Source organism: Miniopterus schreibersii, assembly GCF_964146895.1.
Source record: "Miniopterus schreibersii genome assembly, chromosome: 1".
Lineage (NCBI taxonomy): Eukaryota > Metazoa > Chordata > Mammalia > Chiroptera > Miniopteridae > Miniopterus > Miniopterus schreibersii.
Window position 1 is genome coordinate 133,865,748 of NC_138101.1, and position 14,917 is coordinate 133,880,664.

Here is a 14,917-nt window from a genome sequence, read left to right on the forward strand (position 1 = left end):
GTGCTGAAATGATTTGTGGGGAGGGAAGTGGTGGGAGGCTGCTAAAGGCATTAGAAGAGTTTCCCATATTTGGAAAACTTCTGAACAGAGGGGACAAATTAGAAGTGTGGTTCAGTGGATAGAAGAGGGAATGAATCTCCTGACAGACTGACAGGACACTCCCTTTCAGTCCTTCCCTGAGATTAGAGAATAAAGTACCTATGAGGTATCAAACCTCTTAGAAAAGTGCATCGCTAATGGGGATATGGTTTAAAGGCCTGTGATTCTTCATCTCTAACTAGCTCCCAGGTGATGTGGTGCTGTTGGTCTGTAAATCACACTAAGGAGCAATTCTGGGAGTTAGGGAAGGCTTCTCAGGCAAATATGCTAGAGCTGACAGCTGAAGGATGAGAAGAACTTGACTAAGGGGGAGGAGAAACTTAGCATAAAAATAAGCTTGTGCCAGGTCCTGTGGCATTGGGGGGGGGAAAAAGTCCAGTGTGACTGTGGTGAATGTTTGAGAAGTGAGATGGAGCTTCAGAGAGCATGGGCCAAGCATGCAGGGCCACGTATGAGCTGTCTAAAATATTACTATCTACCTTAATGGTGAGGAGAAGCCATTGAAGGTTGTTAAGCAGGAAAGGGACATGAACAGATCTGCATTTTGAAAAGATCAGTCCACCTGCACTATACATAACAGACGGGGAAAGGAGATTGACACAGTGGACACAGAGCACCAGTTAGGAATTAGGAGGCTTAAGCAGTCTGTGCAACAGGTAGCTTGACTAATGGTGGTAGAGATGGAGAGAAGCAGAATATAAGAGAAATATATAGGAAGTAAAATGGACAGGATTTGTAAAGGAGTTGATGTGGGCATATGGACAAGGGCATTCTAAGGACTGTCACCTGAGCATCTGGCCACAATTGAATGACGAGGATGCCATTCACTGAGGACACACTTGAAGACAACCAAGTTACTGGGGGTGAGCATGAGTTTGGTCTTGGACACATTGAGTTTGAGGTCCCTATGGATCATCCAAGGAAAACGGTCAAAGAAGAAGGCTTCAAGGGTCTGGGGCTCTGAAAAGAGGTGGGAGTGAAACGTAGTCAACAGTGACTGAAGAACGGATTTCTCCCTCAGTTCTCTGAAACGCCCCCTTCCCTACTCCGTAGCTGCATAAAAATTCCCTACTTTTACTTCTTGTGGAAGATGAATTTGAGAGCTCTTGCTCTCCTGTCCTCTCCATTTGGCCAAATCAAATAAACCTCTCTGTCTCCAAGCACCAGTGTCTCGGTATTTGGCTCACTAGTGCACTGGGCACACAAACCTGACTTTGGGGAGGTGGTTCAGTAACAGGAGCTGGAAATGTAAATCTGGGTACGAGGTTTGTGTTGGTTTGTATTGTTTATAGTGAGGGTGAAGCTGTGGGCATGCGTGAGATCCCCAGGTGCAGAGAACAGTGTGAGATAAGAGGAGGGCCTAGGACTAAGCCTCTGAGGCTCACAGGCACTGAGTGATGATGAGGAGGGGGATGAGCCTGCAGCGGAGAAAAGAGAAAGAGGAAGCAAACCAGGAAACTGTGGGTCTTTGCAGTCAAGGAAGAAAGTATTTAGAGGAAGGGGTGGTCATCAGTGCCAAATGCTGTTGAGAAATTATGGTGACTCAACCAGAGTGAAATGTGGAGAAGTGGTCCTGTGCAGGAATGCAGCCAGGGCTGAGCACAGGGCCCAGCCCAGCCCTCCATATGCGTACCCTGCACAGTAATTGTCATTACACTCGTCTGTCCCTCCAGTAAGCTACTCCAAGGTGTTTTGTTCATTCTGTTATCCCGAAAGCCTAGCACAAGGCCAGGCACAAAGTAGCAGCTTCATAAATGTTATTGATGAATGAATGAGTGGATGGATGGGTGGGTGATAAGGAAGAACTGGAGGCAAAGAAGGAATCTCGCATCTGCCTCGGTTAGCTGCTATCCTTCAGCTTTTTTCCCTTTTTACCGCAATAGCCTCAGACGCAGGGAACAGAGACAGAGCCCACCCCTTCCCTCTCCTGGGCCCTGGCCCCCCTTCCTCTTCTCTGACGAAGAGTCTGGACCGAAGGTTCTGCTGACGTGAGAAGGGGAGGAGAGTCTGGAGGAAGGGGAGGAGAAATCGGCGCAGAGATCGCAGAGACGAAGGAGGCACCCGCGGCTGCAGAGCTGCAGAGCGGGGTCTCTGGGCTCTGCGTGCGGGAGCCGGCGCACCGCCGGGCCAGAGGACAGGGCATCCTTTCGCTGAGGCCCGGCCGGGCCCCTGAGGTCGGCAAGCTGGCTCCCCGGGTGGCCACCGGGACCCCCGAGCCCAATGGCGGGGGCGGCAGCAAAATCGACAGCAATGTAGAGATCGCCCCCAGCCCCAACGGAGTAAGTGCCCGCGCCGCGGGCTACGCCATCCCTTCCCTCGCCCGCGTCCAGCGCCCGGCCTTTCCCCGCGCGCATCCCCCGCCCGACTGCCCCCCCGCGCGCGCCCGCCCTCTTCCCTCGCTTTGCGGTTTCTCCGGTTCACCCTTCTGCCTGTCCCCGCCCCCACCCCACCCACCCAGCAGGTCGGGACCCTCGGAGATGCGGTGCCCACGGAGCAGCTGCAGGGTGAGCGCGAGCGCGAGCGGGCGGGGGAGGGCGACGCGGGCGGCGACGGGCTGGGCAGCAGCCTGTCGCTGGCCGTGCCCCCCGGCCCCCTTAGCTTCGAGGCGCTGCTTGCCCAGATAGGGGCGCTGGGCGGGGGCCAGCAGCTGCAGCTCGGCCTCTGCTGCCTGCCTGTGCTCTTCGTGGCGCTGGGCCTGGCCTCGGACCCCATCTTCACGCTGGCGCCCCCACTGCATTGCCACTACGGGGGCTTTGCCCCCAACGCCTCTGGCTGGGAGCAGCCCCCCAACACCAGCAGTGCTGGCGTCGCCAGCCCGGCGCTTGCTGCCAGCGCCGCCAGCCGCGTTGCCACCAGTACAGACCCCTCGTGCAGTGGCTTTGCCCCGCCGGACTTCAACCACTGTCTCAAGGACTGGGACTATAACGGCCTGCCAGTGCTCACCACCAATGCCATCGGCCAGGTGAGGCGCGGGGTGGGCCGCGGGTCTGGGCGGGCTGCGGGCCACCAGCGCAGGGCCTCACGCCCACTCCGTCCCTCTCACATCCCCAGTGGGATCTGGTGTGTGACCTGGGCTGGCAGGTGATCCTGGAGCAGATCCTCTTCATCTTGGGCTTTGCCTCCGGATACTTGTTCCTGGGCTACCCTGCGGACAGGTGAGGGCTGCCAGGGACAGGGCAAGCAGAGAGGAGGGGGTGCTAGGCAGGCTAGCCGCGGCAGCTGGTGTTGGCAAGAGGCGGAAGAGGAGTCGCTGGACTCTGCAGCCTTCAACGGACTTCTTCTGTTCCATGATATGCAGCCCCACCCCTGTCTCAATTGCACTCCCCATCAGGAAATATTCCTTCCATACTTCTTCTGCACAAGGAAATGACTTCACCCCAATTCCCCATATCAATGGACCAACAGCATCATCTCCAAAGACAATAAATAGCTCCATCTCTATGACCAAAAACCTTATCTCTACACATCAAAAATCTTAGCTCCTCCTCCATTGTTCCTATCACCACTAACCACCTCCCTCACCATCTTCATCAATTAATGGACTCAACCCCATTAATAGCCCCATCCATGTGGACTATTAGCTCCATCTCAATGGCCTCATTTCTAAAGATCATTATGTTAATTCCTAACTATCAACTGCCCCATTCCCATTGACTAATATAGTTCAGCTCTATACACAAATGATTCTACCCTCATGGGACAATAGTCCAACCCCCATGGATCAATGACCACAATAGCACCATTCCCCCAGAAATTAAAGGTCCCATCTTCATGGGTCTTCAGTGCTCTCAGATCCTCTCAGACCAAAAGCCCCATTTCCATGAATCAGTGGCCTCATCTCAAGGATCAGCTCATTCCCACCAACCAATAGCTTTCCCCAGGAATCAAAGCTCCCATCTCCTCTGATTCTCAACAGTCACCACTGACCATCCTTATGGATTATTAGACTCATCTCCACTGATCTACAGTCCTATCTAAATGGATTAATAGCTCAACTCTCATGGATCAAAGGCAACCCAACGTTCAGTAACACAATTCCCTAAAATCAATACCTATCCTCACTGCCCAGTAGTCACACATCCCTGTGGGCAAATTATTCTAAATCCATAGGTCAATAGCCCATCCTCATGCATTAGTGGCCTCGTTGTCACAGACCAGTAGCATCATTCCTATGAAATCATAACCTCATCACCTAAGACCAATAATTTAGTCTCCTAAATTCAGTAGCTTTAACCCCATTAACCAATAAACTCATCTCCATGGAAATATGGCCCCACTCTTTTGGGTCAATAGCTTTATTCCCAATGGCCAGTGATCCCAATCTTCATTCCCAAAGGTCTTTGGTCTTATCCCCAAAGATCACAGCCTGGCCTCCAAGGCTCAGTAGCCCTATCCATCATCACTGACCAATAGTCTAATTTCCCCTGATCTGTGACCCCATCCTTACTGATTATCCCCATGGATTAATAGATTCATCCCCACTGACCAGTAGTCCCACCCCATGAATCAATGGCTCCGTCCCCAAAGATCAATTGCCCAATCTTGAAGGTTAGGGCTTATCCCCACTGATCCATAGTCCTACCCCATGGATATCATTTATCTCCATTCTCATGGATCAGTGGCTCCATCTTCTGGCCAGTGGCCCCATCTCCACTGACCATCCCTATGGACTAATAGACCCATGCCCCAACCCCATGAGACAATGGCCTCATCCCCCAAAATCAATTACTCAGTCCCTTAAGATCAATTAGCTTCATCCTCACTGACCAATACGATCCCCTTGCACAAGTGGCCAATTGGCCCACCTCCATTGATCAGTAGCTCCAACTCCCTACATATATCAATAACTCCATCTTCTCTGACAAGTCTGAGCAAGACAAGCTTCATCCCAACTGACCTCTATAACCAAGAATCAGTGGTTCCAAGTCCCCTAAGCAATATCCCATCTCCTCTGATTATTGGTCTCACTTCCATGGAGAAATGCCCACAGCATTTCCAATAGCCCCATCCACAAGAGTCTGGTCCCACCCCCACAGGACCATAGCAATACCCCAGTGCCTGGTTGCCAGACATCACTTACCCATGGTGCCAATCCCTTCCACATTCCCTAGTCTCAGTCCAGCTCTTGCTCCCAAGGCCCCATCCTCATACCTCCAGCTGTGAATTGGGCAGCTGGGCCCCACTCAGCAATGCCTCCCCCAGGGAGTCTCGATGACCAGCGGCCCTGCACTCTTTCCAGGTTCGGCCGACGTGGGATTGTGCTGCTGACCTTGGGGCTGGTGGGCCCCTGCGGAGTGGGAGGGGCTGCTGCAGGCTCCTCCACAGGTGTCATGGCCCTTCGATTCCTCCTGGGCTTCCTGCTTGCCGGTGTTGACCTTGGTGTCTACCTGATGCGTGAGTGGCACCCTCCAAGAGGTCCTTCCCTTGGGGCTCACCTCTGCTTTTCTATATCCCAGGCCATTCCCACTGCCCCATAGGGTCCCCTGTCCCTTCTTCAGCCCCAAATTTCAGCTGTCCAGAATCTCAGCCGTCTTTCTGCCCAGGCTTTGAAGAATCCAGGGATCTCGCATCTCTCCACATCCCTCTCCCTCCACTATCTTTAAGAACTCCCTTGCCCTAGACTTACTGCTGTCAGGGAATAGTCTTATTTTAAAAATGAAATCCTAACTAGCTGTGTGACCTTGAACAAGAGTTGATATGAAGGTCAAATAAGGTCTGATGTGAAAGGGCCTGTAACTGGGAACGCTGAACACCTGTCAGGGACTCTGACCTTCGAGCCCTCCCAGGTTTGAGCAGGAGAGGAGAGGACTGAACAATCTCTCCACTCTTTGCCATTCAGAGGTTAGTCTGTGGGAGGCCACAGATGCAGCCTCCACCCAGGGTCTGACCTCACTCTCTGTCCTCCCTTCCACCTCCCCCCTCCTTCCTCCCTGACCTCTCCTCCCTGTCCCTGCTGTATCTCCAGGCCTGGAGCTGTGCGACCCAACCCAGAGGCTTCGGGTGGCCCTGGCAGGGGAGTTAGTTGGGGTGGGGGGGCACTTCCTGTTCCTCGGCCTGGCCCTTGTCTCTAAGGACTGGCGGTTTCTGCAGCGAATGATCACCGCTCCCTGCATCCTCTTCCTGTTTTATGGGTCAGTATCACCATTCACCTGCGGCCTGGTCGCTCTCACCTTCCCCTCCTGCTTAGCTGTAGCCCAGAGGACCCCCTCTTCTCCACTGCCCCTCGCCCAGGCTTGCCCCAGCCCCAGCCCTTCAGAGGGGGCAGTTTCCCACCCCTGTGTCAGGAGATGGGAGGCTTCACCGTGTACCCTGCACCCCTGCCCCCAGCTGGCCTGGTCTGTTTCTGGAGTCTGCACGGTGGCTGATAGTGAAGCGACAGATTGAGGAGGCCCAGTCGGTGCTGAGGATCCTGGCTGAGCGGAACCGGCCCCATGGGCAGATGCTGGGAGAAGAGGCCCAGGAGGCCCTGCAGGGTAAGACAAGGGTCCCTAAAGATGATCTCTCACGTGCACACATGACAATGCCCTCTGCATGGTTATAGCTGTGCCCCTTCTCCCAAGGTCCCCACCACTCATGTGTGAGGACCCTGGGTTCTCTGCTGCTACTTCTAACAGACAGCTCCTCCCTTTCTCTCTCCCAAAGACCTGGAGAACACTTCACCTCTCCCTGCAACATCTTCCTTTTCGCTCGCATCGCTCCTCAACTACCGCAACATCTGGAAGAATCTGCTTATCCTGGGCTTCACCAAGTGAGCCTGGGTGTCTGAGCCAAGGGCCAGGCCAGTAGCTGGGATGGGGGCTGGCTGGGTGGGGAAGGTCTGAGGACACCCATAGAGGGCAGCCAGGGCCATGGAAGATTGCGGGTGGGGATGCAGGGACCCTTCTTTGCTTTCCTACCCGTTCTCACAGCTTTATTGCCCACGCCATTCGTCACTGCTACCAGCCTGTGGGAGGAGGAGGGAGCCCATCAGACTTCTACCTGGGCTCCCTGCTGGCCAGCGGCACAGCGGCCCTGGCCTGCGTCTTCCTGGGCATCACCGTGGACCGATTTGGCCGCCGGGGCATCCTGCTTCTCTTGATGACCCTCACTGGCATTGCGTCCCTGGTACTGCTGGGCCTGTGGGATTGTGAGTACCCTCCCCTCCCCATAGTGTGGGCTCAGCAAAGGAACCCAGGCAGAGGTGTCTGAGACAGGCTCAGCCACAGCTTCCGGCACAGGCCTTCAAAGACAAGACCAGCCCCTGCCCAGATCTCCACAGTCCTTCCACTGGCCATGCATGCTGTCTGTTCTCCCAATCGGGGAATGCCCAGAGTTCACCCAGCTGGCCATAGGATCGGAGGGCAAGGGGGTGGAGCCAGGGACAAAGCCAAGCATGTCTCCCGCCTCCATTCACACCTCCCTCTTGGTCCTCCAGATCTGAACGAGGCCGCCATCACCACCTTCTCTGTCCTTGGCCTCTTCTCCTCCCAAGCCGCTGGAATCCTCAGTACCCTCCTTGCTTCTGAAGTCATCCCTACCACTGTCCGGTGAGAGCAGGGGAGCTGCCAGGGGCAGGGGCAAGGCCAGGTCTCCGGGTCCCCCACCAAGGACAGAGCCTGGGGGATGGAGGAGGAAAGGCTGCTGGAGAAGGGTTGGGGTGAGACTCACAGCTAGAGGTTGAATGCCAACTCCATCTCTCCCAGGGGCCGAGGCCTGGGCCTGATCATGGCACTGGGGGCACTTGGAGGGCTGAGTGACCCAGCCCAGCGCCTCCACATGGGCCACGGAGCCTTCCTGCAGCATGTGGTGCTGGCAGCCTGTGCCCTCCTCTGCATCCTCAGCATCATGCTTCTGCCCGAAACCAAGCGCAAGCTCCTGCCTGAGGTGCTCCGGGATGGGGAGCTGTGCCGCCGGCCTTCTCTGCTACGGCAGCCACCCCCTAACCGCTGTGACCATGTCCCACTGCTTGCCACCCCCAACCCTGCCCTCTGAGTGGCCTCTGAGCACCCTGGCAGGAGGCTGGCTCGTACAGAAAGGTGACATAAGGCCCTGATAAGGACATTGGGAGGGTTGAGGAAGGCAGGGCTGCCCATAAGGCTCAGAGGCCCCTCACGCCAGCCATCAAGGAGAGCTCAGAGGGCTGCCCCAACCCCATTCCCTCCCTGCTGCTTTGTGTTCACTTCCTTGGCAAGAGTCAGGGGACAGGGAGAGAGCTCCACACTGTAACCACCTGGTCTGGGCTTCATCCTGTGCTCAAAGACATCCTCCCAGACCTCATTCTTTCTTGCTCTATCATTCTATTTCAATAAAAACATTTTGAATAAATGAGCATACCATAGCTTGGACTTCCCTCCCTTCTGTTGTCCTTCTAGCTACCTCTTGGGGGAAGGTTTCTCAGTGGAACCAAAACCAATAACAATCTCCCTCCCTCCCTGTGCCCTGCCCCCTCATCTCCCCTCCCCCCCCATATGTTAACTATGTAGACAACTACCACCCATTACTGATTGCTATGCTGCTAGGAGAGGGCTAGGCACTTTACAAACCTCATTTAATCACTTAATCCTTACAACACTGCAAGGTAGGTATTTGGATCAAAGTTTTTTGTTGTTGCAAGCAATAAAAATGGACTCTAATGAACTCAAACAAAAAGGAAAGTTATTAAGAGGGATGTGGTGGGGAGCTAACAGAATGGAAGGAGAAGCAGAACTAGTCATAAAAGGTAAGGAACCAGAGAGGCCTCTGGGGTCCAGGGAATAGGACCAGTGATATTTTTGTCACCTGGATGAATGAACTCCAGTGGGATTCAATCTTTGGGTCGCCCACTGAAGATTCATTTCCAGAGAGCAAGTGACTGGCTAACTTGAGTAACATGCCACCCCCACCATACTACTGACAACTAGGGAGATGGAAAGCAACACCTGAGTGCTGTTTGCAGAAGTAGGACTGGATGTTGTACAGGTAAAAACAATGAATACCCACTACAGTCTTCTTCTTTTACAGATGAGAAAACTGATGCTCTGAGAGACTCAGTAACTTGCCCAAGGTTACAAAGCTAATGAGTGACAGAGCTGGGATATGATTAGATCCAAGAGCTGGAGCTCTTCATTGATGCACACTATGGCCACCTCCCCAACTCCTTCCAAACTTTGGGCACTACCCTTGGAAGTGAGGGGTGAGTCTTTAGGCACTCGGTGGTGGCAGTAGGACTTCCACCTCTGGGACTGCCTCTCAGACCAGCTTTACCACTGGCCTGGCTTTACCACTTTGGGCAAATCTCTTAACTTCTAGCTTCCTTCACGGGTTACTCTGAGGATTAAACAAGATAACACAAGTGCCTCTTATATTACTCCACTAGATGGTAAGCTCCTTGAGGGAAGAAACTTTGTCTTACTCAACTTTGAAACACCAAAGCCTGACACATGATAGAAGTTAAAAAAATTAGTATTTGTTCATTCTTTTAGCAAATGGTGCCTGTTTTATAGATTAGTACCATTTAAGATACAGGGCACAGGCCATCCTTCAAGGAGCTTAAAATCCATCTAATACTAAGAATATTAAAGAGGCCTGGCTGGTGTGGTTGAGTGCTGACCCATGAACTAGGAGGTCGAAGTCCAATTCCTGGTCAGGGCACATGCCCAGGTTGCAGGCTTGATCCCCAGAAGGGGGCGTGCAGGAGGCAGTGAATCAATGATTCTCTCTCATCATTGATGTTTCAATCTCTCCCTCTCCCTTCCTCTCTCTGAAATCAATAAAAACATTTTTTTTTTTTAAAGTATTAAAGAGGAGGGAGAGGCCAGTGGTTTGGACCACCTAAAGGCTGCATCCTGAAGGAAGTAAGACTTCACTTAAAGGCAGGAAACCCTCAGGGAAGAGCCTAGGGCTCACCTCAAAGGATAAAAGGGAGAGCAAAGGCCTGGAGGTAGGAAAGGGTGGAGTGGTCATGGAGAGAGGGATTCTTAGAAAAATCAAAATTTTGAGGCCAGCCACTTCCAGAGAAGGGAGGACCATTACCCACAGGTTCCCACAGCACCAGTGTTCCTGTCTCCTTCCCCTTTGCCAATCCCTGTCTGAGGCCATGCTGCTAGGATCTCAGTAATAATAATAATGTTACCGGAGAACTCATAAGAACCTTTCTCATCTAATCTCCACAGCCCCTGAAATATTTTTATCCTATTTAACTACTGAGAAAATGGAAATGAGTGAAATTCAGGGATCTGCCATTAAGTGGCAGAGCCAGGCCTCAAACCCCTTCTGGCTGCTCTTTCTATACCGCAGTTCCTTCGCAGTTACAAACTTTGCATCACACATTCTGTAGAACAATGTCTGTGGGGTTTTAACTGACTCCAATATTGACTTTTTACTTTGGATAGCTGATGATAAAACAAGAGATCATACCGTTATCTCTAGTGAGTCTGTGAGAACCAACAGGTTGGGACATAAGAAAGCACTTATACTTTTTGGAAGAGTCCGTGTAGAGCCAAGGAGTTATTTATGTGCTAATGACACTGTCCAACACACACTGTAAGTAATGCTATCAATGAGGCATTTCTTTTTTATTTTTAATATGGAACGCTTCAGGAATTTGCGTGCCATCCTTGTGCAGGGGGCATGTTCATCTTCTCTGTATCGTTCTAATTTTAGTATATGTGCTAAGTGAGCACTTTTTTATTGACTTTTAGAGAGAGAAAGCGAGAGGGAGAGAAACATCAATGTGAGAGTGAAACATCTATCGGCTACCTCCTGTAAGACTCCTACCGGGGATGGAGCCCAAAACCCCGGCATGTGCCTGACTGGGAACCGACTTGGCAACCTCTTTCAGTGCACGGGAGGATGCCCAACTGAGCCACACCAGCCAGGGCTCAAAGGGGCATATTAATGAACCCATTCTTTGCATACTGGCTGGAAAAAAGGACAGGGTAGGAAAATAACACTAGCAAGATAGAGCAGCTCCTGCAGGAGGGTGAGTGGGAGAGAGCAAGATTCTCCGACTTTGACAGTAGAGATGAAGGCAAAGAGAATGGAAGCATTTGCAGAGAATCAATGCACAGGGGAAGACACAGACCCTTGTCCCCAAGCAATTCACAATGCAGGTGGAAAGGGTCAATCAATGTGTGTAGGTGAAACAACTAAGATCTTGTCAGTTGCTCTAAAATTGACCAACCACATGATCTCATTGGATCCTCGTCAATAACCCCATGAAAAAATGACTATTATTTTTTGGGCTTTTACTGAGGTTTGAAAAGGTAACTTATTCAAGGTTACCTGACTGGTAAGCAATTAGAGTAGCCAGATCTTGAGACCTGAGAGCCTGCAATCTTCTTACTAAATACCAGATAGGAAATATGTCTAAACACTGTGAAAGAAAGTATTATTTACCTTGTAATATTAAGTTTAGAAGTTACCCCAGGAACTTGGATAGAGTTTTCAGGCAGACAAAAAAATGACTACTCACCTTGGAGAGGCTGTACTGATTGAAACATGAACAGATTTTAGAAATGTTTCTAGCTGGATTCACAACTAAGAGCCATAATGGATTATTGAGGGGAGCATTAAAAGGATATACAGGGTACATTTCTAACCTTAAAGAGTTACATGAAGCCCGGCGCTGTAGCTCAGTGGTTGAGCATCGACCCATGAACCAGATCGAGGTTCGATTCCCAGTCAGGGCACATGCCAGGATTTCAGGCTCCATCCCCAGTAGGGGGCATGCAGGAGGCAGCTAATCAATGACTCATCCTTGATGTTTCTCTCTCTCTCTCCCTCTCCCTTCCTCTCTCTGAAATTAATAAAAACCTACTTTAAAAATGAAAGTTATATGAAGGCCATGAAGGCCACTCCCATTCCTCTCTTTCAACCTAGCCTGGCCTTCAACCAACCAATTTTTACTGATTATCCACTACTGTCTGGTGCTGCCTCAGATCTGGGGAAGGGCTCTGGTCCTTGCCTATGAGAGCTCAGAAAACTGAGACAAATCATTACAATCTTGTATGAAAAATGCAAAGAAATGTAAAAACTGCTGTAGCAGCTCTAAAGATGAACGGATATACTCTATTGGAGACAGTCAAGGAAAGTGTCTGATATTTGGATTGAACCTTGAGTTTGCCAGGGACAGAAAAGAGGAAGAAATAATGCAAAGCCTAGAGGCATAACAGAACATGGTGTGCATGGAGAACAACATGTTTATTTTTAACATCCATGGGATAAAGGGCACCTATGAAAAACCCACAGCTAACATATTTATCAGTGAAAGGCTAATAAAAGCCTACCTCCTAAGATCAGGAACAAGGCAAAGATATATGCTCTCACCACTTCAACATTGTACTGGAAGTTCTTCTAGCCAGGAAAATGAGGCAAGAAAATGAAATAAAAGGCACCCAGAATGAAAAGGACAATATAAAACTCTGTATTTGTAGATGACATGATCTTGTATATAGGAAGTCCTAAGGAATCCACACAAAAAAACTATTAGAATTAAATAGGTTCAGCACCCTGACTGGCGGACTGTTGTTTGGAACGTCGTCCGTACACTAAAAGGGGGCAGGTTCGCCTGGCCAGTGTGGCTCACTGGTCGAGTGTTAACCCATGAACCCAGAGGTCGTGGGTTCGATTTCCAGTCGGGGCACATGCCCAAGTAGTGGGCTTGATCCCCAGTAGGGGGTGTGCAGGAGGCAGCCGATTGATTCTCTCTCATCGATGCTTCTATCCCTCTCCCTTCCTCTCTCTCTGAAAGCAATAAAAAAATTTTAAAAAACCTCTAGGTAACATAAAATAAATAAATAAAATGATGCAGCTGCTTTGGAAAACAGCCTGGCAGTTCCTCCAAATGTTAAACATAGTTACTTTAAGACCTAGCAACTCCACTCCTAAGCATATACCCAAGAGAAATGAAAAGGTATGTTCACACAAAAACTTGTACACAAATGTTTGTAGCCGCACTATTCCTTAGTCAAAAAATGGAAACCCAGATGTCATCAACTGATGACTGGATAAACAAAATGTGGTGTAGCTATACAATGAAATATTGTTCAGCCATAAAAAAGGAGCGAATTCTTGATGTATGCTACCACATGGATGAATCTTGAAAACACTGTGCTTAGTGAAAGCTAGACACATAAGGCCACATATTATACAATTCCAGTTATATAAAATATTCAGAACAGGCAAATCCATTGAGAAAAAAGTAAACTAGTGGTTGCTAGGGGCTGGGGGGAGGGAAAATTATGTATATAAATACCATTGAATTGTACACTTAAAAGACACATTTTATGGTATGTGAATTATATAAAAAAACAAACTCCATAGAGTTTTTTGGTGAGATGCAAGTCAGAGGTATGGCAAACTGACACTTTCTAATAAAATTAGTTTCCTCACTTTTTAAATTTGTTTAGAGAGAGATGAAGGGAAAGGGAAAGAAACATTGATGAGAGAGAAAATCCATCTGCTCCCTCCTGCACGCCCCCTACTGGAGATGGAGCTCAAAACCCAGGCATGTGCCCTGACCAGGAATAGAACCAGTGACCTCTTCTTGGTGCATGAGACGAAATTCAACCTGAGCCACACCGGCTGGACTTTTTCTGTAACAAATTCTAGCACCTAAAACAGTGTGCAGCACTTGAAAAGTACTTGGTAAATGATTATCATAGGCATAAAAAAGGGGGGAAAGGCATGAGAAATTAACAGGGTTGAAAGACATTCAAAAATTATGTCATGATTTGAGAAAGGCTACTCATTTAAACCATACATAAAAGGAAAGTTATTATGCCATTGAAAAAACCTAGCAACCTATCTTCTCTATTGCTGTCAGGTTACGCAAATCCTACCTGAAAAAGCACTGGGTTGTCTTCACTCATTTTATCACCTACAGTCTAAGGATCTCTGACTCAGACCCACCCCAGAGAAATCTTGTAAACAGGCTCTCCCAATCTCTCCCCTTTACACTTCCCTCCTACAGATTCCCAGTAAGACTGGGCTCATTCCTATTCCTTTTTAAGAGAGAGCTTATCAGGAGTGACTGACAGAAAAGTAACCAATCTTTCCCAAGGAAAGCAACTAACTTTCCAGTGCCACTGTCTCTAAAATTACTGATGCTGCTACAGAGAAAAAGACCAGGTAAAGTTGAAAATCTGATTCCTATAAGGATAGGAACCAGTAGGCTCAGGATAAAGGGAACCGAGATAAACTGACCTATTACTTAACATCTTCTAAGCACCTACTAAGTGGCAGGCACTGTGAGCTGTTACAATGGCACAATCCATGCCCTCAAGAAGCTTGCAGTCTAGTGGAGAAACAGGATATAAATATCTTAATTATAAAGCCATGAATTAAGTACTAGAGATAGGAACAACTTGTCCTGAATGCAGAGGTGACTCAGTGATTCATTCTAAATCAAGAAAGGTTTCTCAACTGTGGTGCTTGGTTTATGATACTGATAGAATAGATGCATTGGACACAGCAGGCCTGAGGAACAGCACGGGCAATACATGAAAATAAAGTAAAACTCATGGATGTGGCAGGGAAATTTCATCAAGATCAAATTGGAAAAGGCCTCAGGTCCACACTGGAGCTCATACTACTAGTGACAACATAAAGGCCTTTCTGGTAAGGCCTTTGAAGTTTGGAGCCAGAGACATCTGCCAGGAGCCCACTGCAGTGGAGATGAGGGGATTGGTCAAGCAGGTAAAGTAGAATAGAGAGAATGGACAGGATATTAAGAATCTGACTAAACATACAAAACTAAAAACAAAGAAGAGCAAATAATGACATTCATCCTCCAAGATCCAAGATTTGTAGGGATTTTTGATAGCCACTCAGCGCCCCCTGGTGGATACATGAGACCTTC

At 49.5% G+C, this 14,917-nt stretch overlaps 1 protein-coding gene across 1 annotated transcript; it reads left to right on the forward strand.

The window, feature by feature from the left end:
• Positions 1–916: 916 nt before the first annotated feature.
• Positions 917–8,411, forward strand: SLC22A17 (solute carrier family 22 member 17; the record flags this gene model as incomplete). The annotated part of the gene is made up of 11 exons (XM_081120747.1): positions 917–1,049; positions 2,077–2,378; positions 2,561–3,061; positions 3,151–3,254; positions 5,339–5,493; positions 6,065–6,230; positions 6,427–6,572; positions 6,742–6,847; positions 7,008–7,225; positions 7,514–7,625; positions 7,782–8,411. 11 exons carry the CDS (start codon positions 917–919, stop codon positions 8,068–8,070), a joined length of 2,232 nt encoding a protein of 743 aa, XP_080976873.1. The 3' UTR covers positions 8,071–8,411.
• Between the last annotated feature and the right edge of the window lie 6,506 nt (positions 8,412–14,917).